A 21114-nucleotide genomic window follows, 5' to 3' on the forward strand; every position below is an offset into this window, starting at 1 on the left:
GTAGTTTCTGAAAAATCGGAATATGTGCAGCTCCATCTTTGGGCCTAGTACCTATTCCTGTAGAGGTGGAGGGGAGAGCAATATTCAAGTTCAATTGGCTGTTGGCATTCACATTCTTTGTGTTGGTTAGTACAGAATCATTGTGGTTAGATGAATTCTCAGATACATTACTTAGTGCTGTATCAGCACTAGCTATAGCACTGGCTGCAGCAACAAAATTCTGTTTGGTGTTGATGTTGTTGGCATGTGAATTAAGATTTCTATCATGGTTAAAACGTTTAGCTGCAGTGTGAACTTTACTCCTGCCCTTTGTTAAACCATTTGAGTCATCAGATGTGTTGTTTTTAAGCCATTCAAAGACATTACCCTGTTCAAAATCTTTGTAATCTCTGAACAGTTTTTTCCTTTTTTTGCTCTTTCAGTTTGCATTCATACAGATTTAAATGATTCTGTAGCGTTTCAAGTCTATTAAGGCAAGTTTCATTTAAATCATTGCATTCCATGTCAGCTTGTTTTTTCTTAATAATTTCAGACAATTCTTCTTCAGGTTTAAAGAATTCTAGAAGCAGTTTAATGTAACTGAAGCTTGTCTTTAAGTTAATTGCTTCCCAACGTGCTAGAAGCCCTGGAAGAGTGTTACCATAACTCGGCATGCACTTAACTCTTAAGCCTCTGGGAATTAGCTGATGATGTAGGCAGACTTCCAAATGGAAACACTGTCATTGCAATCTCTTGAATTTATATGCTGCATTTTCTACTTCTAGAAATAGCCTTTCAAAGTTCTCATTGCCTTCAGTTAAGTCAGATGTTGTTCGTGTTTCACTGTTTCAGTCATTACATTTTGGTAATCTGCTGGTAGGTTGCCCTCAATCGGCCTGAATAACAAAGTCTTGAGTCCTGCGTCAGTTGCTGTCTCCTCTTCCATGACATCAGGTCATCGGGGGTATAAAACATGCAGCTGACGCCATTTTAGTCGGTCTTTCTTGCTGCACGGTGCCTGAAGCAGAAGCAGTTCGCAAGTGCCAGTCGGCCGACTCCTGAATTTTCGCATTTGAATTTCAGAACCAAAGTCTTCAAACTAAAGCTAAGTACCCCATTGGGGAAACTTTTTCTTGCTCCTTACTGATGTCAGTAAAAGTTAATAATTGCATTACTTGTGGGAAGCAAATACCTCATAAGGATTTTCATTTGTACTGTATTCCTTGCCTTGGCCCAGATCATAATGTGCCTTGCTGTCGGTTTTGTGCTAGATTTAACCAACGCACTATTAAGCTTCGGTCTATTTTTGCTTCTAAATATTTTGGATCAAGATTTAATTATCCTGAAATGTCATCTGTTAGCAGTCTGACTACCGGAGTTCACAAAAAACGCAAAGAAAAAGACAGACACAGACCGTCAAGGTTCAAAACCGACAACAAAGCTTCTCCTAAGCCAGTCGCTGGTTCGCCGGTACTCAGTGAGACACTTTCGCAGCCCCTGATAACCTGCTACGTTTGAGTCCCAGGCCTCCACCGAGACCCATTTGGAGTCCGGTATGCGTGAGATTCTCAGAGTATTGAACCCGCGGCTGTCTCTCCCTTGGATGGGTCTGGAGCCGCTGAGCAGGCATCGGCTTCTGAGGGTGTTTTCAGGCCTCAACATTTTTATATTAAACCGACACCAGCCTCAAAAACAAGGTCAAAAACTTCTTTTATGTCTAAAAAACTGACGCATGAGCCACGTGCTCAGGCCCCTATGCCTAAAAAACAGATGATCAAAATGGCTGAGGATTTAATTACCTTGATCAGGAGTTCCCAACCTCCCCTGCTAAGAGGCCTTGGCAAGGCAGTGATTATGAATCTTCAGATCAGGTTTCCATTTCTTCTGATTCCTCTTCTGATCAGGAATTTTCTATTCCACCCTATGAGGATTCTGATGCAGAGGAATCCATCCCATCTGCATCTCCTCCTTAGGATTACTCTTTTGGAGAGACTTTGCATACTTTAAGGGGAACATTTTCACTGGGAGAGTCAGGACTTCTCTGAATCAAAAAAGAGGCTTAGGGTTTTCCTTCTTCTTCCTCAGCATAGGCCTTTGGCAATACCTCCTGTATTAGACATTGTTGATGTGTTTTTGGAATCAAGCATGGCTACTGATTCCCTACCTCCGGCTCCTAGTAAGCCAGACAGATATTACAGGGTTCCTGACTTCCACAAATTTCTATTCAAAATCCTGCTGCTGATCCTGAGACTATTTCACAGGGTCCCAAGGGTGTAAAGGCCTCTACAGCCAAAAATCCTACCCCCCCCCCGATAGAGATTCCAGGGCGCTGGATAGATGTGGAAAGAAGGTTTATACGTCTGCAACCTTGGCAATCAGGGCCTTAAACTGCCAGTTTCATATGCTTAAATATCAGCAGCATGTTATGGGCTTACTGAAACAGAAAATTATGTTGATTTCTGATTGTGTGGAAAATAGAGTTACAGGAATTATTGCGTTCAGCAGAACAGGTTGGAAAGCATACTTTGCAATGTGGTTTTGATTCCCTGGAGGCCTCTTGCAGGGCTGCAGTTACTGGATCTGTGATTAGAAGACATGCCTGGCTCAAGGAGAAAAATCTGCCTGATCATGTTAAAGCTAAATTGTTGGATGCCTCCTTGCAGCATGATACTCTGTTTGGTAATAAGGCTGAAGAGGTTTTAAAGAAAATGGAAGACAAAGCTAAATCTATGCAAGCAGTAAAAGATTTCTTGCAAGTGCAGCCACCCAGGTTCAGTAGGCACTGGCCTACTAAAAAATGGTCCTTTCCAGTGTCCAACAGAGCCACTCAAGGCAAATCCAGGTGCTCAAAAGTCTCCAGATACCAATCACAGGGTTCTTACAGGTCAAAGCAATGGGGTGCCTCCACCTCCAGATCTGGAGGAAACAAAGCACACCCCTAGAGTAAGCAGTCTGTCAATGACTTTTCCTCTACCATCACCAAGCACTTATCTTTTGGCAGCCCCCGTGGGGGGAAAACTGACACTTCATGCTCAAAATTGGCAGTTAATTACCCAGGACAAGTGGGTATTAAACATAATATCCCAGGGGTACAGTTTTAATTTCCATACTTTGCCAATTCCAAACAGATGGCCAGATCTGCCACAAAATCAGTGGGCAGAGGCTCAGAAACAAGTTATGTCCCTCATGGATATGAGGGCTATTCAACCAGTACCAGAAAAGGAAAAAGGACAAGGTTTTTATTCAAGACTTTTCCTGGTACCCAGAAAGGACAATTCTTGGCGTCCAGTACTGGACTTATCGATTTTGAACACGTTCCTGGACATTCCAAAATTCAAAATGCTGACTTTACAACAGCTACTGCCTATGCTGGGCAGGAACGCTTGGTTAGTGACTCTAGACTTAAAAGCGGCATACGTGCATATCATAATAAGGGAATCATGCAGAAGATACCTCCACTTCAAGGCAGGTTTTTTTGCATTACCAATTCTCTGCACTGCCCTTTGGCTTATCTACTGTGCCCAAGGTCTTTACAAAGTGCCTGGCACCAGTAATTGCATTCTGCAGATAAAGAAGCATACAAATTTATCCTTATCTGGATGACTGTCTCATTCAAGCAGAGGACAGGGGCACTCTACTTCAACATCTGGCGTTTGTAAAGAGACGTCTAACATGCCTAGGGTACACAGTAAACGAAAAGAAACCCCAACTGGTACCCTCTCAAATAATTACATTCCTGGGTGCAAGCTTGAATACAGCTGCCCAGATGGCTTACCTTACGCCAGACAAACAAAGGCAACTGACAACATACTTCAAACAAATGGCAACAAAAACCCAGTTATCTGCAAGACAAATTCTGCAGGCTTTGGGGTTCATGGCATTCTGCATTCTACTAATTCCATATGCGAGACTGCATATGAGGAAACTTCAATGGTACCTAAAAAGTTTATGGAGTCAACATTGTCTCAGTCTGGAAACAATGATTCCTCTCATTCCCTGCCTGCAACAGGAGTTTCTTTGGTGGGCAGAGACATGTCACCAAAACAAGGGACTGTCATTCACTCTACCCCCTGCCACCCAAACCCTAACTACAGACGCATCAGACTATGCTTGGGGGGCCCACCTGGCAGGAGATACATTCAGGACAAATGGACCCCAAAACAAATGCATCTGCATATCAACCAGAAAGAGATGCTAGCTGTTCGGAATGCTCTGACAGCCTTCAAGGACTTACTTCATCCAGGACAACTACTGATAAAGATGGACAACACCATGGTTATGTGGCACATAAACAAGCAGGGGGCACACATTCCTACCCCCTTTGCAGACTAGCCATGGCATTGTGGAACACAGCTTTGACTTACCAAATACATCTTCAAGCTCAATTCCTGCCAGGAAAACAAAATGCTCTGGCAGACGACCTAAGCAGAAATCTTATGGACCCGCACGAATGGAAACTGGATCCACAAATCGTCCGCATTTTAACACAGAAATGGGGGAGCCCAGACATAGATCTATTTGCCTCTTCCCAAAATTATCAGTTGGACAAATTCTGCACAAGAATTCATCACAAAAAGCATGGAAAGTGGATGCCATATCCTTCAGTTGGAAAAACCTATCAGTCTATGCCTTTCCCCCTCTGCCTCTTCTCTCCAAGGTCTTACTAAAAGCCAGACAGGAAAAAACAAAAATGATCCTAGTTGCTCCAGATTGGCCTCGCCAGCACTGGTACCCACTTCTAAGGAATATGGCTCAACTTCCTCCTTGGTACTTGCCTCAAATACCTCATCTACTGTCTCAGCAGAACAATCAAATTCTGCACACTCAGCTCCGAACTCTGAATCTTGTAGCATGGCTGATCATTTAATTATTCAAACAACACCTCTCAGTAAATCTGTGATGGATGTCATTTTGGAAGCCAGAAGGCCTAGTACTAGAAAATCTTATGCTGATTAAATGGAAGAGATTCTGTGCTTGGAACCAAGCACAAGGAACAGACACAGCAAGGCCCAATATTCCTCAGATTTTACAATATTTGACTGAGATGCTTGACAAGGTCCCATCTTTTTCTTCAATAAAAATCCATGCCTCTGCCATCTTAGTTCATTACAACACAGAGCCTTCCCTCTTTTCTCATCCTCTGCTTAAACAGTATCTTAGAGGGGCCAAACATTTAAGGCCTTCCAGAAGATCACCAACTCCTGCATGGGACATCAGCTTTGTGCTGGAAGAACTCACCCTGCCTCCTTTTGAACCAGCAGCTACTGTGGATATAAAATTTCTATCTTGGAAAACAGATTTTCTCTTGGCAGTCACTTTAGCAAGAAGGGTTTCAGAACTACAGGCTCTCATGGCTGTGGAGCCTTTTATTACATTTTACTAGGACAGGGTGTCCCTCAGGATCAATCCTTCTTTTATGCCTAAGGGTGGTATCCAGTGTGGCTCTTAACCAGACAATTCACCTGCCAACATTTTGCCCAAGTCCGCAGAACAAGGGGGGCTGGATGTGAGGCAATAACATGTTGTGGGCTTTTACTTAAATTCTAAGTTTTGGATAATATGAGATGTTTTTTATTTGTGAGGGCTACTACAGAGAATCAGTGATCTTTACAATGAACTCTAGTTTTGGTGAGGCAATGCAGCGTCAACAAACTCGATCTGAGGTAGCTTTTTGCACTGGGAGGAGGAAAAATAGTTTAAAGGAGCTTGAGGCTGGAGCACTAGTGAGGATAGATCAGAGCCGTTAAGTGGCCTGATAACCCGTAAGTCATATCTGATAGGTCAGGATGAAAGGATCCAGCTTTAAGTATGTAACTTCTACTTTGTGTGTTTACTGTAATGTTAGACCTGGATAGTCATTTCCAGTTTCATCCAACCACTAAGACTAAGCCAACAGGTCTTAGCCTGACAGCTACAACTTTCTTAGGCTACTTGCCATCCCTTTTATCCGTAAAACTTCGCATTGGAACTTGGATGATATGGTTTAGTCCTTGCAACACAGTATTTAATAATTGACTCACCACTGATGAGTTATTTTTTGTTCAAGGTGTGAGCAGCAACCCTGATGTCAGCATTGTTTTTCATTTCCTCCTTAATTTTGTTTTTCAGCTGTTGCAGAAGTCCATTGTATTGACAGTTTTAGGTGTGGACACACTACAGATTTCTATTTTTCATGGTCTTTTGTAAACATTTTTCTTTATGGCATTATACACACAGGTATTTAAAAAACATAAAAATGGCATTATGTGATTTTGCGTGTTTTGTATTTACTGAAACTGTTTCATAATTTTTTAGGGATTTACTTATGTAGCTCCATCGGTCCTTGAGAGTGTAAAAGAAAAGTTCTCATTTGAGCCAAAAATCAGATCCCCTCGCAGATTCATTGGTAGCCCAAGAACACCTGTCAGGTACTGTATGAAATTCTTTCCGCTAAACAAACTTTGGGAGGGGGTTCCTTAAAAGGCGAAAGACAGTATTCTGGATGTGTGTGTGTGTGTGTGTGTTTGTGTGTGTGTGTGTTTAGTCCTATCACATAGCCTCTGAAGTGGTAGCTCTTCGATTGGTGCTATGAACGGTGGTGGCTGTTAGATTAGTGGTAGGTCTCAGATTGGTGCTATGAATATTGCATGAATAGACATGGTATTGGTAGGTCTCGGATTGGTGCTATGAACTATGCATGAATAGACACACATATATATATATATATATATATATATATATATATATATATATATATATATATATATATATATATACATATATTGTATCACTTTTCTCAGTAAGCAAAACATGATGTTATTTTGAGTTTGACCCTTTTGGCTCACCAGGATGCAATCTGATCCAATGGAATTGTATATTAAAGTACATTTATATTTGTTGTGATAGAAAAAAGTTTAAATAATGGAATAAAAAGGAATAGTTTGTCTGCCTTCAAGTGCAGGAGATGAAGGCCCATCTTTGTTGACTCAGGTGAGGTAGGAGAGCCAAACATGTGAAGTTATGCTGGGCAAAATGACTAGCCAGATGCTGGTTTCTTCTGGCATGTTGGAGGAAGTGTGCATGAAACCAGCCACTCTGAAGTTGAAGAGTGATAGAGGCCTGGAGCTTAGCAGCTTGCAGGGCTTTGGCTCCAACAGCCTAAATGACTTTAGCATTTGATGGCAGTCCATACACATCCTCAAATTGTAGAGATGCATTGTAAAAGGGGGCTACCTATAAACGAAAATCATACTTTCCTTCTCTTCCCATCCTCCACTAAGCCACAAGTGACTGTCTTCCTGCAGCCCAAACACCACTAATGGAAATATTCTTCTGGTCATTGAGTAGTGATAGGGACAGTCAAAACTGTTGAGGTTGCTGATGAAGTGGTGTTGGGTTTGAGAACATAGCATCTGATGCTGTAATCTTCATTCATTCCTTACTGATGGTTTTGGTTCCGTCCTCGGAACCAACTCGGCCAATACACAAACTTGCGCCAGCCAAAAATCTCTCGAGCTAAGTCCTACCCATAGTGCCCCTCTCCTTCTTTCTTCAGATCTCGTTTGCTGCTTACTTCTCAAGATGTGCCAAGCCAGCTCTCAGCTAAGTAGTAAAACTTTTTCAATACATATATCTTGCTTAGTACCTTTCTAGTCCTTCCCTTTTAGCGATTAATAGTCCTCTTTACTGTTGTACTTCGTGTGTGAGTTTTTCTTCCCTTTTTCCTACCTTTTGGTATTCTTCGTACTATTGTTGGTACAGGCCCTTCCCTTACCCTTGTGGTAATTGCTGCTGCCATTGTTGGTATTTTTCCCCTTCTGCCTTTCTTAAAAAATAAGGATAATTTCGTGCGTGTGTGTGTGTGTGTGTGTGTGTGTGTGTGTGTGTGTGTGTGTGTGTGTGTGTGTGTGTTTTTACCTTTAGAATAACTTGTTTAGTAAAAATTTGTGACTATATTGTTATACAATCTCTGTTTTTTCAGAATCGTGACACAATGTGTGACAAGAAAGGAATGACCAGGTTCAAGCAGTGTGACGGATGTGGGCAAAAAGATGCCCAAATCTGATGGGCATCTTTCATGTGTCTACTGCCTCAGAGTTCCTCACCTCCAGATACAACTGCCGTGTGACATTTGTAAAAATTTTAGCTCTCACACTTTGGCAGAGCGGAAAAATAAATTAATTCTGAAGGGATTACTAAAAACTCCCTTTTCGGAGGCTCTTTCTGAGGTGGAGTTCTTAACACCTCCCAGAAAAGAGAAGAAAAAAAGAAGCCATTTGGTTCTGACTTCTCCATGTTCCAAGGAACCAAAATCTTCTCAGACAGTATCTTAACTGACATCAAAATTACCAAAAATGTCTGCTCTGACTATTACGGCACCAGAGCCTATAACTCTCTCCACATTGCCAAAGTCGGTAACACCTACCACAGAACTGACAACATTGATACCTGCTTCGGTACCAGACACAATTTCGGCACCTACAATGATTTCTTTCATGGCTCCATCCTCCTCGGTGCCAAAAACTGAAATTTTGCCCAGGACCAAATATTCACCTACAATCGACCCCTTTTTTGGACAGCAGTATAGTCATTTTCCCGAGTGACCTGACTCTCCTGACAGAATATCTACACGTTCCACCAGGAATCTTTCCGAAATCGACGTAGTGAGGCTTGTCCATCAGTTCTTAGCAGTCAGAGGAATTCCAACCCCTACCAAGACTTCCCTCTCACCTAGAGCCGAAGGTTTTTCTGCACAGACTGTTGACATATCCTCCTTCAACCTCTTCTCAGGCTTTGGAGCCCTCGGTACCGATGTCTACTCTGGTGCCTACATGTTCGGTTCCTGTGATGTTACCTTCCACCGTTCTGGAGCCTACCCTCCGGACTTCGCTCTATTCGGTGCCGATCCACCCACTGGACCAGGACTGGTCTGTTGGCGCTGTGACCCCTAGTTCAGCGCCAGTTTTTTCTATGACGCTGTCTACGGTTCCAGTTGTTTTGGCAGCTTCTAGTCCTCTCAGGGCTCCTATCCTGGAAGCGGGCTCATCGGAGCGGGGTGTGACCCCAGTCCCGAGGTTATCCCTCTCTGTTCCAGGCTCCCATCCCACTTCAGGTGGGCCTGCCTTCCAGGTGATGGAGAGGGTTCTTGCTTCCGCAGGCATGCAGTTGGCACCTCCAGTGTCTGAACCTGACCTTTCACTTTCCTGTGGGATGCACCTGACGCAGCCCACTACGCAAGGACTTCGAGCACAGGAGCAAGAAACCCTGCTCCAGGGCACCCACTCTTCTGAGTCCTCCTCAGAAGACCCCACTGAGGGGCCACCCTGAAAGAGAATGTGCAAGAGGAAGCACATAGATTCCCCTGAGGAATCCATCACCAAAGATGCAGATTTCGATGAGGGAGAAGGGTCCCCACACTTACCTCCTGAAGATGTCTCATTTGGAGACGTACTGGAAATCCTGAAACAGCGGGGCGACTGGAAGCCCATCAATCCTTCTATTGAGGAATCTGCATTCTTGCAAGCCTTCTGTGCTCGACCCTCTACTTCCTGGGTGACCCCACCTGCAGATGAGGTGATTAAGTTCATCATGCAACATGCTAGAAGGCCCCTTAAAATGTTGAGCCAATTCCCTGGAGGCCTGATAAATTTCTCTCTCCACCAGAAGACCAACCTCACTGGTCCAGAGGTTTGGCAGTAGATTCCATGGTTGTGGTGGTGGCCACTAAGAAAGAACTTGTGGAAGAAAATTCGACTGTCCATCCTCTGAACAGGAAGTTCTGGATGATAGACAGACTAGGGAAGCAGACTTGGCACTTCAGCTACCTTCATCTTACAGTCACTGAATTACATGGTACATTTTACACGTCTCCAAAGGGACCTGATTACAGAACTTTCAGGAACTTTGGCAGGGGTATTACCTGAAAAGGTGTGAGATAAAGTCGCCTCTCAGCTTACCACCCTAGAGTCCATTTCTAACTCCTCCATGCAGTTGATTGCTCATACAACCGAGGGGGCAGCCAGAGCAGCCGCTTCAGGCATTGTCATGAGACGTCACGCCTGGATGTGCTTATGTGACTTTGCGGATCCCTTCAAGTCTTCCTTCATCAATGCTCCTGTTGATGAGTCTTCCTTGTTTGGCCCAAACGTTAAGAATACATTAGCCAGGTGTGAGAAGGACAGAAAGACCCTATCTGCCATGGGCATATGCTTTTCCACCCCTCAACGGTCCTACTCCAGGAATCAAAGAGGCAGAAAGATGTAGTTCAAAAAATCCCAAGTGCCTTTCCGCAACACACATGGCGAGCAATACCCCAGGGGCAGAGGGGGTAACTCATCGGGAAGATTATCATTGCAGAGGGGACCCGCGAAACCAGGGCTCCAGAGATTCCTTCTCTGGTCAACCTTGTCAGCTCTCCTGAAGAGTGCTCCAATTGCTTACCTCTGGAAGCAGTCAGGGGATGTTTCTCTCTGCACTACTTAGCCCGGCAGTTGATAACATTAGACTCAGCGGTGCAGGGGATAATGACCAGAGGTTACCATATCCCCTTCGATCTTTACCCCAGGCCTCTAAGGCGAATCCCTGACGTTCCATCCAGTCAGAGGGATGCAACAACACTAGAAGTCCTAAAACTGCTAAGAAGGAGTCATCCAACCAGTCCCACCAGACCAAATAGGTTCTGGATTTTACTCAAGGTTCTTTTTAGTGCCAAAAAAGACAGAGGAGTGGAGACCAATTTTGGATCTCAGTGTACTGAGCAAGATCATCAGACAAGCAAAATTCCGGATGGTCACGGTTCAGTCCATTCTTCCATTTCTGGAGAAGGACGACTGGATGTGCTCTATAGATCTTCAAGATGCATATTACCACATAAAAATGGACAAACAATCCAGAAGATACCTCTGCTTTTGGCTGGGAGCCAGTCATTACTAATTTTGAGTACTGCCCATTGGTCTCTCCGCAGCCCCCAGGGTGTTCACCAAATGCATGGCAGTAGCTCACCTGAGACTATAAGGATTCCGCATGTTTCCCCTTACCACTCCAATCAGGTATCTACGGCTTCAAGCCATATCGTACACTCAAAATCTGACAGAAAAGCTAGGGATCTCAATAAACACAGAAAAGTCAAAGCTGGTACCGACTCAAAGTTTAGAGTTCATTGGGGCAACGTTCGACACAATATCCTGTTGAGTCGCCTTACCTCATCACAGGCTACTAAGATTGAGATCTCAACTTCAAATAATACTCTCTCAAAATCTTGACTGGTTCTACAACTCCTAGGCTCGATGGTGACTACAATCACGCTGGTTCCACTAGCAAGATTCCATATGAGGCTGCTCCAGTGGCTCCAAGCATCTCAATGGACTCCTTTAACACACCCGATGTCTTACCCAATCCGTATAACAAACCGATGCAAACAAGATCTGAATTGGTGGATGAAGCCAGAGAAGGAGTTATGGTGTCACCCCCCCCCCAAAACCTAAAGCCACAGTGACCATGGACACTTCCCTGATGGGGTGGGTGGCATATTCAGGGAAAGACCTTCCAAGGCAGTTGATCCCCCTTAGAGGCCAAACTGCATATCAGTGTCTTAGTAATGAGGGCAGTGCTCCTAGCGTTGCAAGCATTCCAAACAATCCTTCCGTCGGGGACAGTTGCTATCCAATCAGACAATATGTCAGTAGTCTGGTACATCAACAAGCAAGGAGGAACCAGATCCTACCCATTATGCTGGGAAACCCTGAGAGTATGGGTAATGGGCGGTAGCTTCCAACCACTTTCTCTTGGCGACGCATATTCCTGGGAACTCCAATCCATTGAAGGTTGGGATGGACCAGCTCCAGGACTCCTATCTCACCTGCAGGGGCTGTTCCATCCCAACCTTCACAGTCTGAAGCTGACCGCTTGGTATGTCCACTTCAGCTGATTGCCAGGCAGATGAATCTATCTTCCCCAGTGCGAAAGATTCTTCTGGCTTCTCATAAACCCTCCACCAGGAAACACTATCGCAGCAAATGGATCAGGTTTGTAATCTGAGCTAAAGAACAAGGACTTAGACCCATTCTCAGTTCAGGTCCATAAGATCTTAGAATACTTGTCTACTCTACTCCATTCAGGACCATCAGCCTCTGTTACAGGTCACTTAGCGGCTATCACCAATTTTCATGATGGCTTTAACGATTCTTCATTAATGTCCCACTCTCTTTGCAATACCTTCATGAAAGGAGTTCTGCACCTGAAACTACCTATTAAAAATCCTACTGAACCTTGGAATTTGACTTTGGTCTTACAAACTATGACCTGTTCAAACATGTGACATAAAGTTTTTATCCTGGAAAACCTTATTCTTGGTAGCCACCATCTCAGCCGGGAGGATATCAGAGTTACAAGCCTTGTGTTACTCAACCTTATTTAATTTTCTATAATGAGAGAGTATCACTTCGAACTAACCCTTCCTATTTGCCCAAAGTTATCTCAAATTCAAGTCTCAACCACTTCATTGATTTATGAGTCTTTTTCCCAAACTTTTGTGTCAAATAAATTATTAAAAATCAGACTGTAAAATCATTAGGCTTTTTAAAATGACATTCAACAACACAGGAGGTTCAGATGCAAAAGTTTACTAGTGTACACCAGGAGGCAAAAGACCATACAATACAAGTATAGAATTTTGTCTAACATAAGGTGGGAAATACTGAATGTTTTATACAGTCTGCATTCAAGTTATTCCCACCTTACTGACGTGGTTAGTCACAAGGCATCTACATCACTTTTACTAACAGTATTCTATTCATTTAATAATGCTGATGTAATGCATTTAAAAAAAATTTCCTTTAACTACAATACGGCCTTGCTATCCATCTGGTCAGTTATAATGTCTTCTAAGTTTACTTCTCTTATCAGTACAATACAATAGCAGATTCAGTTTTTAATTCATTCACTTACACAGCTGTGTTCTAATCTTACAAGGCTGAATTCTGAAACTACAGGAAGGAAAAGATTTTATTATACAAGGACTCGGGAAGGGAACGGAAGATTTATATGTTCAATCTCCTGACCCAGCAGATAATCCCTTATGAAAAACATCACATTGAGCTTTCTGAGCTAACAGCTGCTAGGGTCAGGGGTCAAAGCACACTGCAGTTTCAGAAGTTACTTGCATTTACACATGAATTTTATCCCTTCTGTTATATGATTAATAGAATAAAACGCATTATTAACTACTTTGCTTTTAAACTAGCATTTCACATATATTTAAATACATATTTTTCTAAAATTTCCCTCCTATTAATACTTTTTATTCTATTCTGAAGTATGCATAGTGCCATTTCATCTCCTAGCCTTTCCCGCTCAGGATTTTCAGCTAGGTGAGTCATCTAATCTATACTTCAGAAAAAGCATCACCTGAAATCAATCTTTCAATTTCAATATCTTGGTAAAAAGTTTCAGTAACAGATAAATCAACAAAATCTTTGATTAATCTTTTCATGCAGGGAATGCCACAGCAAACACATGCTCCTATTAGTAGTATACCCACACAAATAGCAATTAGAATGTTCATTAGGATGGAACCCCACCCCCCCAAACAGATTCTGGAAGAAGTCCGTCAGTGGGTTTGGGCCTGGCTCAGTCATGGCCGATACTTGCTGAATTACCTCTAGGTGATTATCTTATGGTGATTGTCAGGGATGAAAGCACAGCATTCTTCTTTGATAAGCACGCACGTACCACCTCTCGCCGCTAGGGTGAAGTCAAGAGCCATCCGATTTTGTAGCACAACAGTTCTCATTGCATTCAGTTCATCAGTCACCATTTCTAGGGCGGAAAAAGTTGCATTACTCATTACTTCGAGAAGTTTCGACAACTTCCTCAGTTCCCAGATCGATTTGACTGCTCCATAGGCTGGTAGTATTCCTGCCCAGGATATAACACTGTCACCCAAGTCCATATGAGTCAATTCACTTTTGTCTTTTACTGAATTATGGTCTTTCCAACCAGCTTCGATCTTCCCAACTGGATTCACAGGTTTCTTAACTAGACCTTCAGATTTTCGAGCTGTTTCCCTTACGTTTCGTATCTTACCCAAAGGTAATTCTGCAGTCTGTCTTATTGCTGGAACCAGATAACCCAAAAAATAACTGCCGGACCAATTCTCAGGTAACCATTTATATGCCTTTTTCCCACAAATAAAATAACAGTTTTCTACTTTAGTACTAATACGCATCAGCCCTGCATGAAACATTTTCTGATCTATAACTGACAATTGTTTAAACAAAACAGGGTTTTGTCGTACTTCATTCAATGTTGTTTTCATTGTGCTCAAATATGAATCATAGTTAGTATTACAAACAGTACCTCCACTTTTAACTTCAATGTAACACTTGTAGGATATTGTAATATTACAATTACTCCATCCTACTTGGAGGGTATCGTTTTTAAAAAAGCACACAATTCCCTTTTATGTAACAGGTAAAAATAATGCTATTTTGTCTTGTGATCTCACAGTTCCTGTGTCGAAAAGTAAATTCTCCCAAGTCTCATTTATCCCCAAAGGGACAGCGGACATTATCAGTCCTCCATATGCTGTTGGTATAGCTGTACAAACCCAGCAATTTGAAATGTTCATAGTCTCTGCATACACACGTTTCATGGCCAGGTATGTGTTAAAATTTGGATGCCAGTCTATAGACGTTTCATCACGCCTTCCCACTTTCACTTGTGTGGTTGTGTGTAGGATGAACCACAGCAAGAGAAAAATTGTCACAATTACAGTTAATAAATGTACACACAACAAAATGATTATGCAACATCTCTGGGGTTGATCTAAACTTCTATTCCCTTTGCTTTTGGCCATCTCGGTCTGGTTGTGTATCAGTCTCAAAGTTTTTATCAAGTTGAAAGTTCTTTACCGGTTTACAATGCGTCAAATGAACCCAGGATGTCCTCTCAGCTACTCTGACTGCAGTAGGCATTGCAAACAGAACCTGGTACGGACCTTCCCACTTTGGACTCGCCCAGTTTTTCCTTTTTGTCACTTTCAGCCAGACCCACGACCCTGGAGCCAAGACTGCTTCCACCGGTCTGGTCTGTTCCTTATCTGAAAAAGAGTTAAACTGCAAAACAGATTTATTCCTTAACAATTTTTTCATATATTCTGCTAACAAACTGTCAGCCTCCTGCTCTGCAGGCATGAGAGCTTTCCACTGAGGCACATAATATGCTCTCTCAAAAACCATTTCAAAGGGAGTCAAACCCTTTACATTTAGAACCGTTCTCATACTCAGCAGTGCTAAAGGCAGACAGTATATCCAATTCTTTTGGGTCTCCTATACTAGCTTCCTAAGCTTACTTTTTAGGGTACCATTGTACCTTTCCACCAGTCCTGCTGACTGTGGATGGTAGGCACAATGGTTCTTTAAGGAGATACCAAAAAATCTCCCAAGCTGGTGAATCTTCTGATTCACAAAATGTGTGCCATTGTCACTATAAATCCTCTCCGGAATGCCAAATCTAGGGATTACTTCTTTTATCAGGGCTTTTGCCACTGTTGCTGCATCCGGGTTTTTGGTTGGAAAAGCTTTTACCCATTTAGAAAACGTCTACAATAACTAAACAAAACTTCTTCCCTTCACATTTATTCAATTCTATGAAATCCATACAAATAGTATGGAACGGGTATAGTGGTATAGGAAAACTTCCTTGCTTGGTTTTAAATGCTCCTTGTGCATGGTGCTTGTTACAAGTATGACAAGCTGCACAAAATTTTTTTGTGTAGTTTATGTATCCATATGTTTGGAATATTCGATTTACTAACTGTACCATCCCCCCTGTTGAGACGTGGCACTGCCCATGGCTCAACAAAGCTGCATATCTAAATAAATTAGACGGCAATATCAGTTTTCTTTCTTTGGAAATGTACAGTCCATTCTCAAAAATTGCACCTCGTTTTACCCATTTTTGTTTTTCTGCTTTTGTAGTAAGCGTCTGCATTGTTTTTAACATGTCTAAATCTAAAATCTCAGAGGGTTGTAATTCCTCATTTAAAAGTAAAGTTTCTGAGTCTGAGGCTGCTTGCTTTGCAGCTGCATCAGCTCGTGCATTACCTTTTGAAATCTTATCCTGTTGTTTTGTATGAGCTACACATTTACAAATAGCTACTTTGGTAGGTAACTGAATAGATTCTAATAGCTCCAAAATAAATTGCGCATGATTAATAAGTTTTCCACTGGATGTAATCATTCCTCTATTTTTCCATTGTTGTGCAAATACATGTACTGTAGAAAAAGCATACTGACTGTCAGTATATATGTTTACACACTTGTTTTTTGCTAAAGTACATGCTCTCATCAAAGCTATCAACTCTGCTGCTTGTGCAGATAAGTTGTGTGGTAAGGATTGAGCTTCTAAAATTTCAGTGTCTGTAACTACTGCAAATCCCACCAGATTCTTCCCTGTAGGACCCCTTCTGCATGAGCCGTCCACGTAATATGTCACCTCAGCATTATCCAAGGGCATATCTGTAAGATCTTGTCTAGGTAAAGCTAACTGTTCAATTTCCTGCAGGCAGCTGTGTGGTGTGCCCTCCACAGGAGTTGGAAGTAATGTTGATGGATTCAATGTCGTACATCGTTCAATTGTCATATGAGGTTGGCTCAGCAGTATAGTCATACATGAAAGTTGTCTAGCAGGAGAAAGGTATGCCATTTTCTCTTGTAGTAAAATTATTGCAACTGCATGAGGCACTCTCAGTGTGAGAGGGTGAAATAACACCACTGAGGCCGAAGCCTGTACTGCCATTGCGGCTGCAACTACTGCTTGTACACAGTGAGGCAAAGATTGCACCACTGGGTCTAACTGTGATGAATAGTAAGCTATGGGGCGTTGCTTGTCCCCATGTTGTTGCGTCAATACTGACGTCATGTACCCTTGCTTACAATCTATGGTCTGAAAAAAACGCTTGTGATAATTTGGAAGTCCTAAAACTAATGAAGAAGCTATCAACTGCTTCAACCTGCAGAAAGCCGTTTCTGTTTCTGTTGTCCGTTGTAAAATATCTTGTACTGCCATTGGTGTCTTATATATCAAATCAGTCAGTGGAGCAGATTCCAAAGCATAATTTGGTACCCAGCTCCGACAAAAATTAGTTGTACCTAAGAAAGACATAATTTCTTTCTTAGTTGTTGGTTTGGGTGCTTGCAAAATTGCTGTTTTTCTTTCTTTATCTAGTATTCTACCTTCATTGGATATCACATATCCCAAGTATCTAACTTGTTTTCTCCAAAGTTGTAACTTACTTTTGTTTACTTTGTGTCCTTGTATTGCTAAAAATTTTAATAATGCTACAGTATCCACCCTGCACTGCTGCTGGGTGGGGGCTGCTAGCAAGATGTCATCTACATAAAGTAGAATTTGACTACCTCCCGGTGGGGTAAACCCTGCCAGGTTGCTAGCCATTTCTTGTGCAAATATTGTTGGGCTTTCACAATATCCCTGTGGTAGTCGAGTATATGTATACCTTTTACCCTGAAATGTAAATGCAAACCAATATTGACTATCAGGATGTATAGGTATTGAAAAGAAAGCATTGCTAATATCTACCACAGAGAAATACTTCTGTTGCGGTTCTAAATCATTTAACAAGGTATGTGGGTCCGGCACCGTAGGTGCTCTAGGTATGACTGCATTATTTACAGCTTGTAAATCTTGTACCATCCGCCATTCCCCGTTTGCTTTTTTAACAGGAAATAGGGGTGTATTACATGGTGAATCGGGAGATTCTACCAGTACTCCTTCTTTGAGTAATGCTGCTATTATAGGCTTAATTCCTATTTCTGCATCTTTTCTCAAAGGGTATTGTCTTTTCTGTGGTCTAAAAGCTGACTTTGGGGTAATTGTAACTGGTCCTGCTGTTCGAATAAGTCCTACATCTGACTTGCCTGTTGACCACAGAGTTGTTGGAATTTCACACATGGCCTTTTCTTCTTCTTCTAATAAAAATGCTAATCAGCTGTCCTCGCTAGATTGCAAGTGTACAGCTGGATGTGTTTGTGTCAACCAATTCATTTTTTGTTTTTGTATCCCTTGTCCTGACAGTTCTAAATCAGTCTGTTTCTCCCATCTTGTTACTTTTTCTCCTAAGTCTGCCCATTTAACACTTTTGTTCTTTGTCAGGCTGACATGTGGCAACTGATTTGATCTATACAATGCAAGGAATTCTTGAGGTAATGAACAGCTAACTACACTGTTCCCTTCTGTATCCCAGTACAAAGTACGCAAAACCAATCTAGTTGCACGATTTCTAAACAGTTCTTGCTCATACTCTCTATCAGGTCCTGGTGTGGTACAGTAATATAGAGTACAGTGTAACAAATGCTGTTGATCAGTGTCAAGGGGGGGGGGGGGCTTTACTGATGGCTGCGTTCATCAGTTCCTCGGTCACTGCCCCTGGACCAGTCGTGACTAGGTCCTGGCTGTACCAATAAAAGGTTTCACCCTCCGATCGCACTACAAAGGTATCCATTTGTCTCTGTGCCTCCATACCTTGTACAGTTGGAACTACTGCTATGCCAAATATCTCCATAAGGTCCCTGCCCAATAGGTTTACTGGACACTTTGCAGAAACAACTACTTTACTTCTCTGGGTCATACCTGAAACAGGGTCAGTTATTGCTATGTCATGGGAGAGTGTCTCCCTGTATAGCTGTCCGTTTGCTGCTTTCACTAATATATAATCAGGTGTTTCGGAATGTTCTGGTAACTTGGAGGGGTGTATCAAAGTCCGTGATGCTCCTGAGTCACACAGGAATTTGACTTCCCTTCCCTCCACCAGAAGTGTCACTTCTGGTTTTGTACCTTCTAGGTAGAGCTCCAGGCTCAACAATGCTAAATCTAAAATTTAATTTCCATTTTCATCTAAGTCAATTTGTACTTCCTCTACTCCTTCTACTACATTGGTATTTGTCTTTTCTATTCTAGCTGTTACTGGTGATTCCTGACTTTCATATGATGTATCCTCACTATCATATAGTCAGTCCTCATCTCCTTTATCTTCTGTCATTGCTTTCTTATTTTGTTTACAGTCCCTAGCTAGATGCCCTTTCTTTCCACACTTGAAGCATTCACCTCTCTTTTTCCTCTCTTCAAAATCTTCTGATCGTTTATCAGACTGCTTGTTTCCCTGGGCATTCTTCTTGCCCTTTTTACCTGACTGCAATACAAATACTTCAGCTCCGTCCTCAGCAGTGAAGACTTGCGCCTTCTTTTTCTTTTTACTATTAAAATGTCTCTCAGCATGTCTAGCGTATTCGAGTAAGGCTTGTAGCCTCCCTGTTCGATGATCTATCATATGCTTCGTAATGAAGCTACTAATAGGTGCAATGCAACCTTTCAAAAATGCATTTTTTAATTGTTGTTCATATGGGGAATCATGTGTTTGGTTCTCAGGAACCGACATACCGCTATGATTATTAAAGCATTCTAATAATCTAGCATAATATCCATCTATTGTCCCATTTTCCTGTTGTATGCATTGATTAATGCAAGTCCAGTCTGCTCTAGGTTTCCATTTCTCAGAGATTCTGTCTGTCAGACCTTTCATTCTGTTGTCTAACTCTGTGTCACTATGTGGGAGTGGCCTAAGTTCTGCATTACGAGGATTCCAGGGGCCACAAATCATGTGCCAATCTGGACCTATAATTTGTCTTACTACTTTTTCTACTTCTTCCCCATTCAAGAAGTGGTAACTTAACCTCATGCCTTGTAAATCTTCTAAAAATTTCGTAAAATTAACTTTCGGATGGGGGATTCCCTCAGTAGCCTTCCGGATATCTTCCGGTGTCCATGGTCTATGTACTAAGAGTGTTGGATCCCGCCCTTCCTGTCCTGCCTGAGGATTTGGAACTTCTATAAGTGGGCATATTTCTTCCTCACTCTCATCCTGTAGATTTCTCTCTATCTGGTATAATTCTGAGTCCCTATGTGTTTTACGTGTTCGGGACCTAGTCTCAATAGGATCTCTAACAAATGGTTGTGGTCTTACTGAAACTTCAGGATAACGTGAAGGCGGACCAGCCTGTCTATCCTGAAAAGGGTAAGGGAGGGGGCAAGGGAGGAGGAGGAGCCGCTGTAGCTATTACCAAGTTATTATCCTCTTTGTCTAAAAATAATGTTTTTGAATTTTTAAGCTTCTGTTCCCTATGATTTGCTTCCTCAATCCACCTGTGTGCTTGAGGTATGCCTAGTTGGCGTTGCTTTTTTGCCTGACCTCCTGCATCAGATTTAAGCGGTTTAAGGAGTTTAACTAGTGTAAGTTTATCTAGTTTACCATCAAATTCATATTTGTTAACCCATTTCGTATAATACCTAACATTATCAGCACGCTGTAATTGCATGTATTTTGCGTCTTCGGTTAGGGGCGGATCTCGCGAGATTTTAGTGCACTGATTACCCATGTCAAAGAAAATGTTATGTAACCCTTTTTATCACGTGATGTCAATTTCTTAGTTCCTGTTTACAGTTTATCTAGAATAACTGTCTACCTTATTCTGTTACCCTGATCTATGACAAAAATGTTCAGTACTTCCTTTTGTCCCCGATCTGCAAAACAAATCTTGACAATAATGTACTGAAACCTAGTCCCTGATCTAAAGCAGAAAAAAAGGCAAATTCTTCCTACCTGAGCCTCCTGGTGTTGAAAGTGTTCAAATTCCTCTCTTCAGCCACAGATCAGAAAGTGGAGAGCCTCTTTACACACAACAATTCAGTTGGAGGTCTTTTCACTCGAGAAGAACCATTTTGGCAACTCCTCCTGCTCAGATTTATTATCACCCATACACTCTGACCTGTAGCTTACCAAGGGAATTCCGTCTCAAAAGGACCAAACTGTCAAATAAATTATTAAAAATCAGACTGTAAAATCATTAGGCTTTTTAAAATGACAGTCAACAACACAGGAGGTTCAGATGCAAAAGTTTACTAGTGTACACCAGGAGGCAAAAGACCATACAATACAAGTATAGAATTTTGTCTAACATAAGGTGGGAAATACTGAATGTTTTATACAGTCTGCATTCAAGTTATTCCCACCTTACTGACGTGGTTAGTCACAAGGCATCTACATCACTTTTACTAACAGTATTCTATTCATTTAGTAATGCT

General features: G+C 42.0%; 1 protein-coding gene across 1 annotated transcript in view; it reads left to right on the forward strand.

The window, feature by feature from the left end:
* RPS6KB1 (ribosomal protein S6 kinase B1) overlaps positions 1–21114 on the forward strand; it is a 1830003-nt gene that overhangs the window by 1762371 nt on the left and 46518 nt on the right. Inside the window, exon 13 of the mRNA XM_044054533.1 lies at positions 6274–6386. Within this exon, the coding sequence (XP_043910468.1) occupies positions 6274–6386 (113 nt within the window). The remainder of the gene's footprint in view (positions 1–6273; positions 6387–21114) is intronic.

This window comes from Protopterus annectens, chromosome 13.part0, assembly GCF_019279795.1.
Source record: "Protopterus annectens isolate FY-2018-M chromosome 13.part0, PAN1.0, whole genome shotgun sequence".
In the NCBI taxonomy this organism is placed as follows: Eukaryota; Metazoa; Chordata; order Ceratodontiformes; family Protopteridae; genus Protopterus; species Protopterus annectens.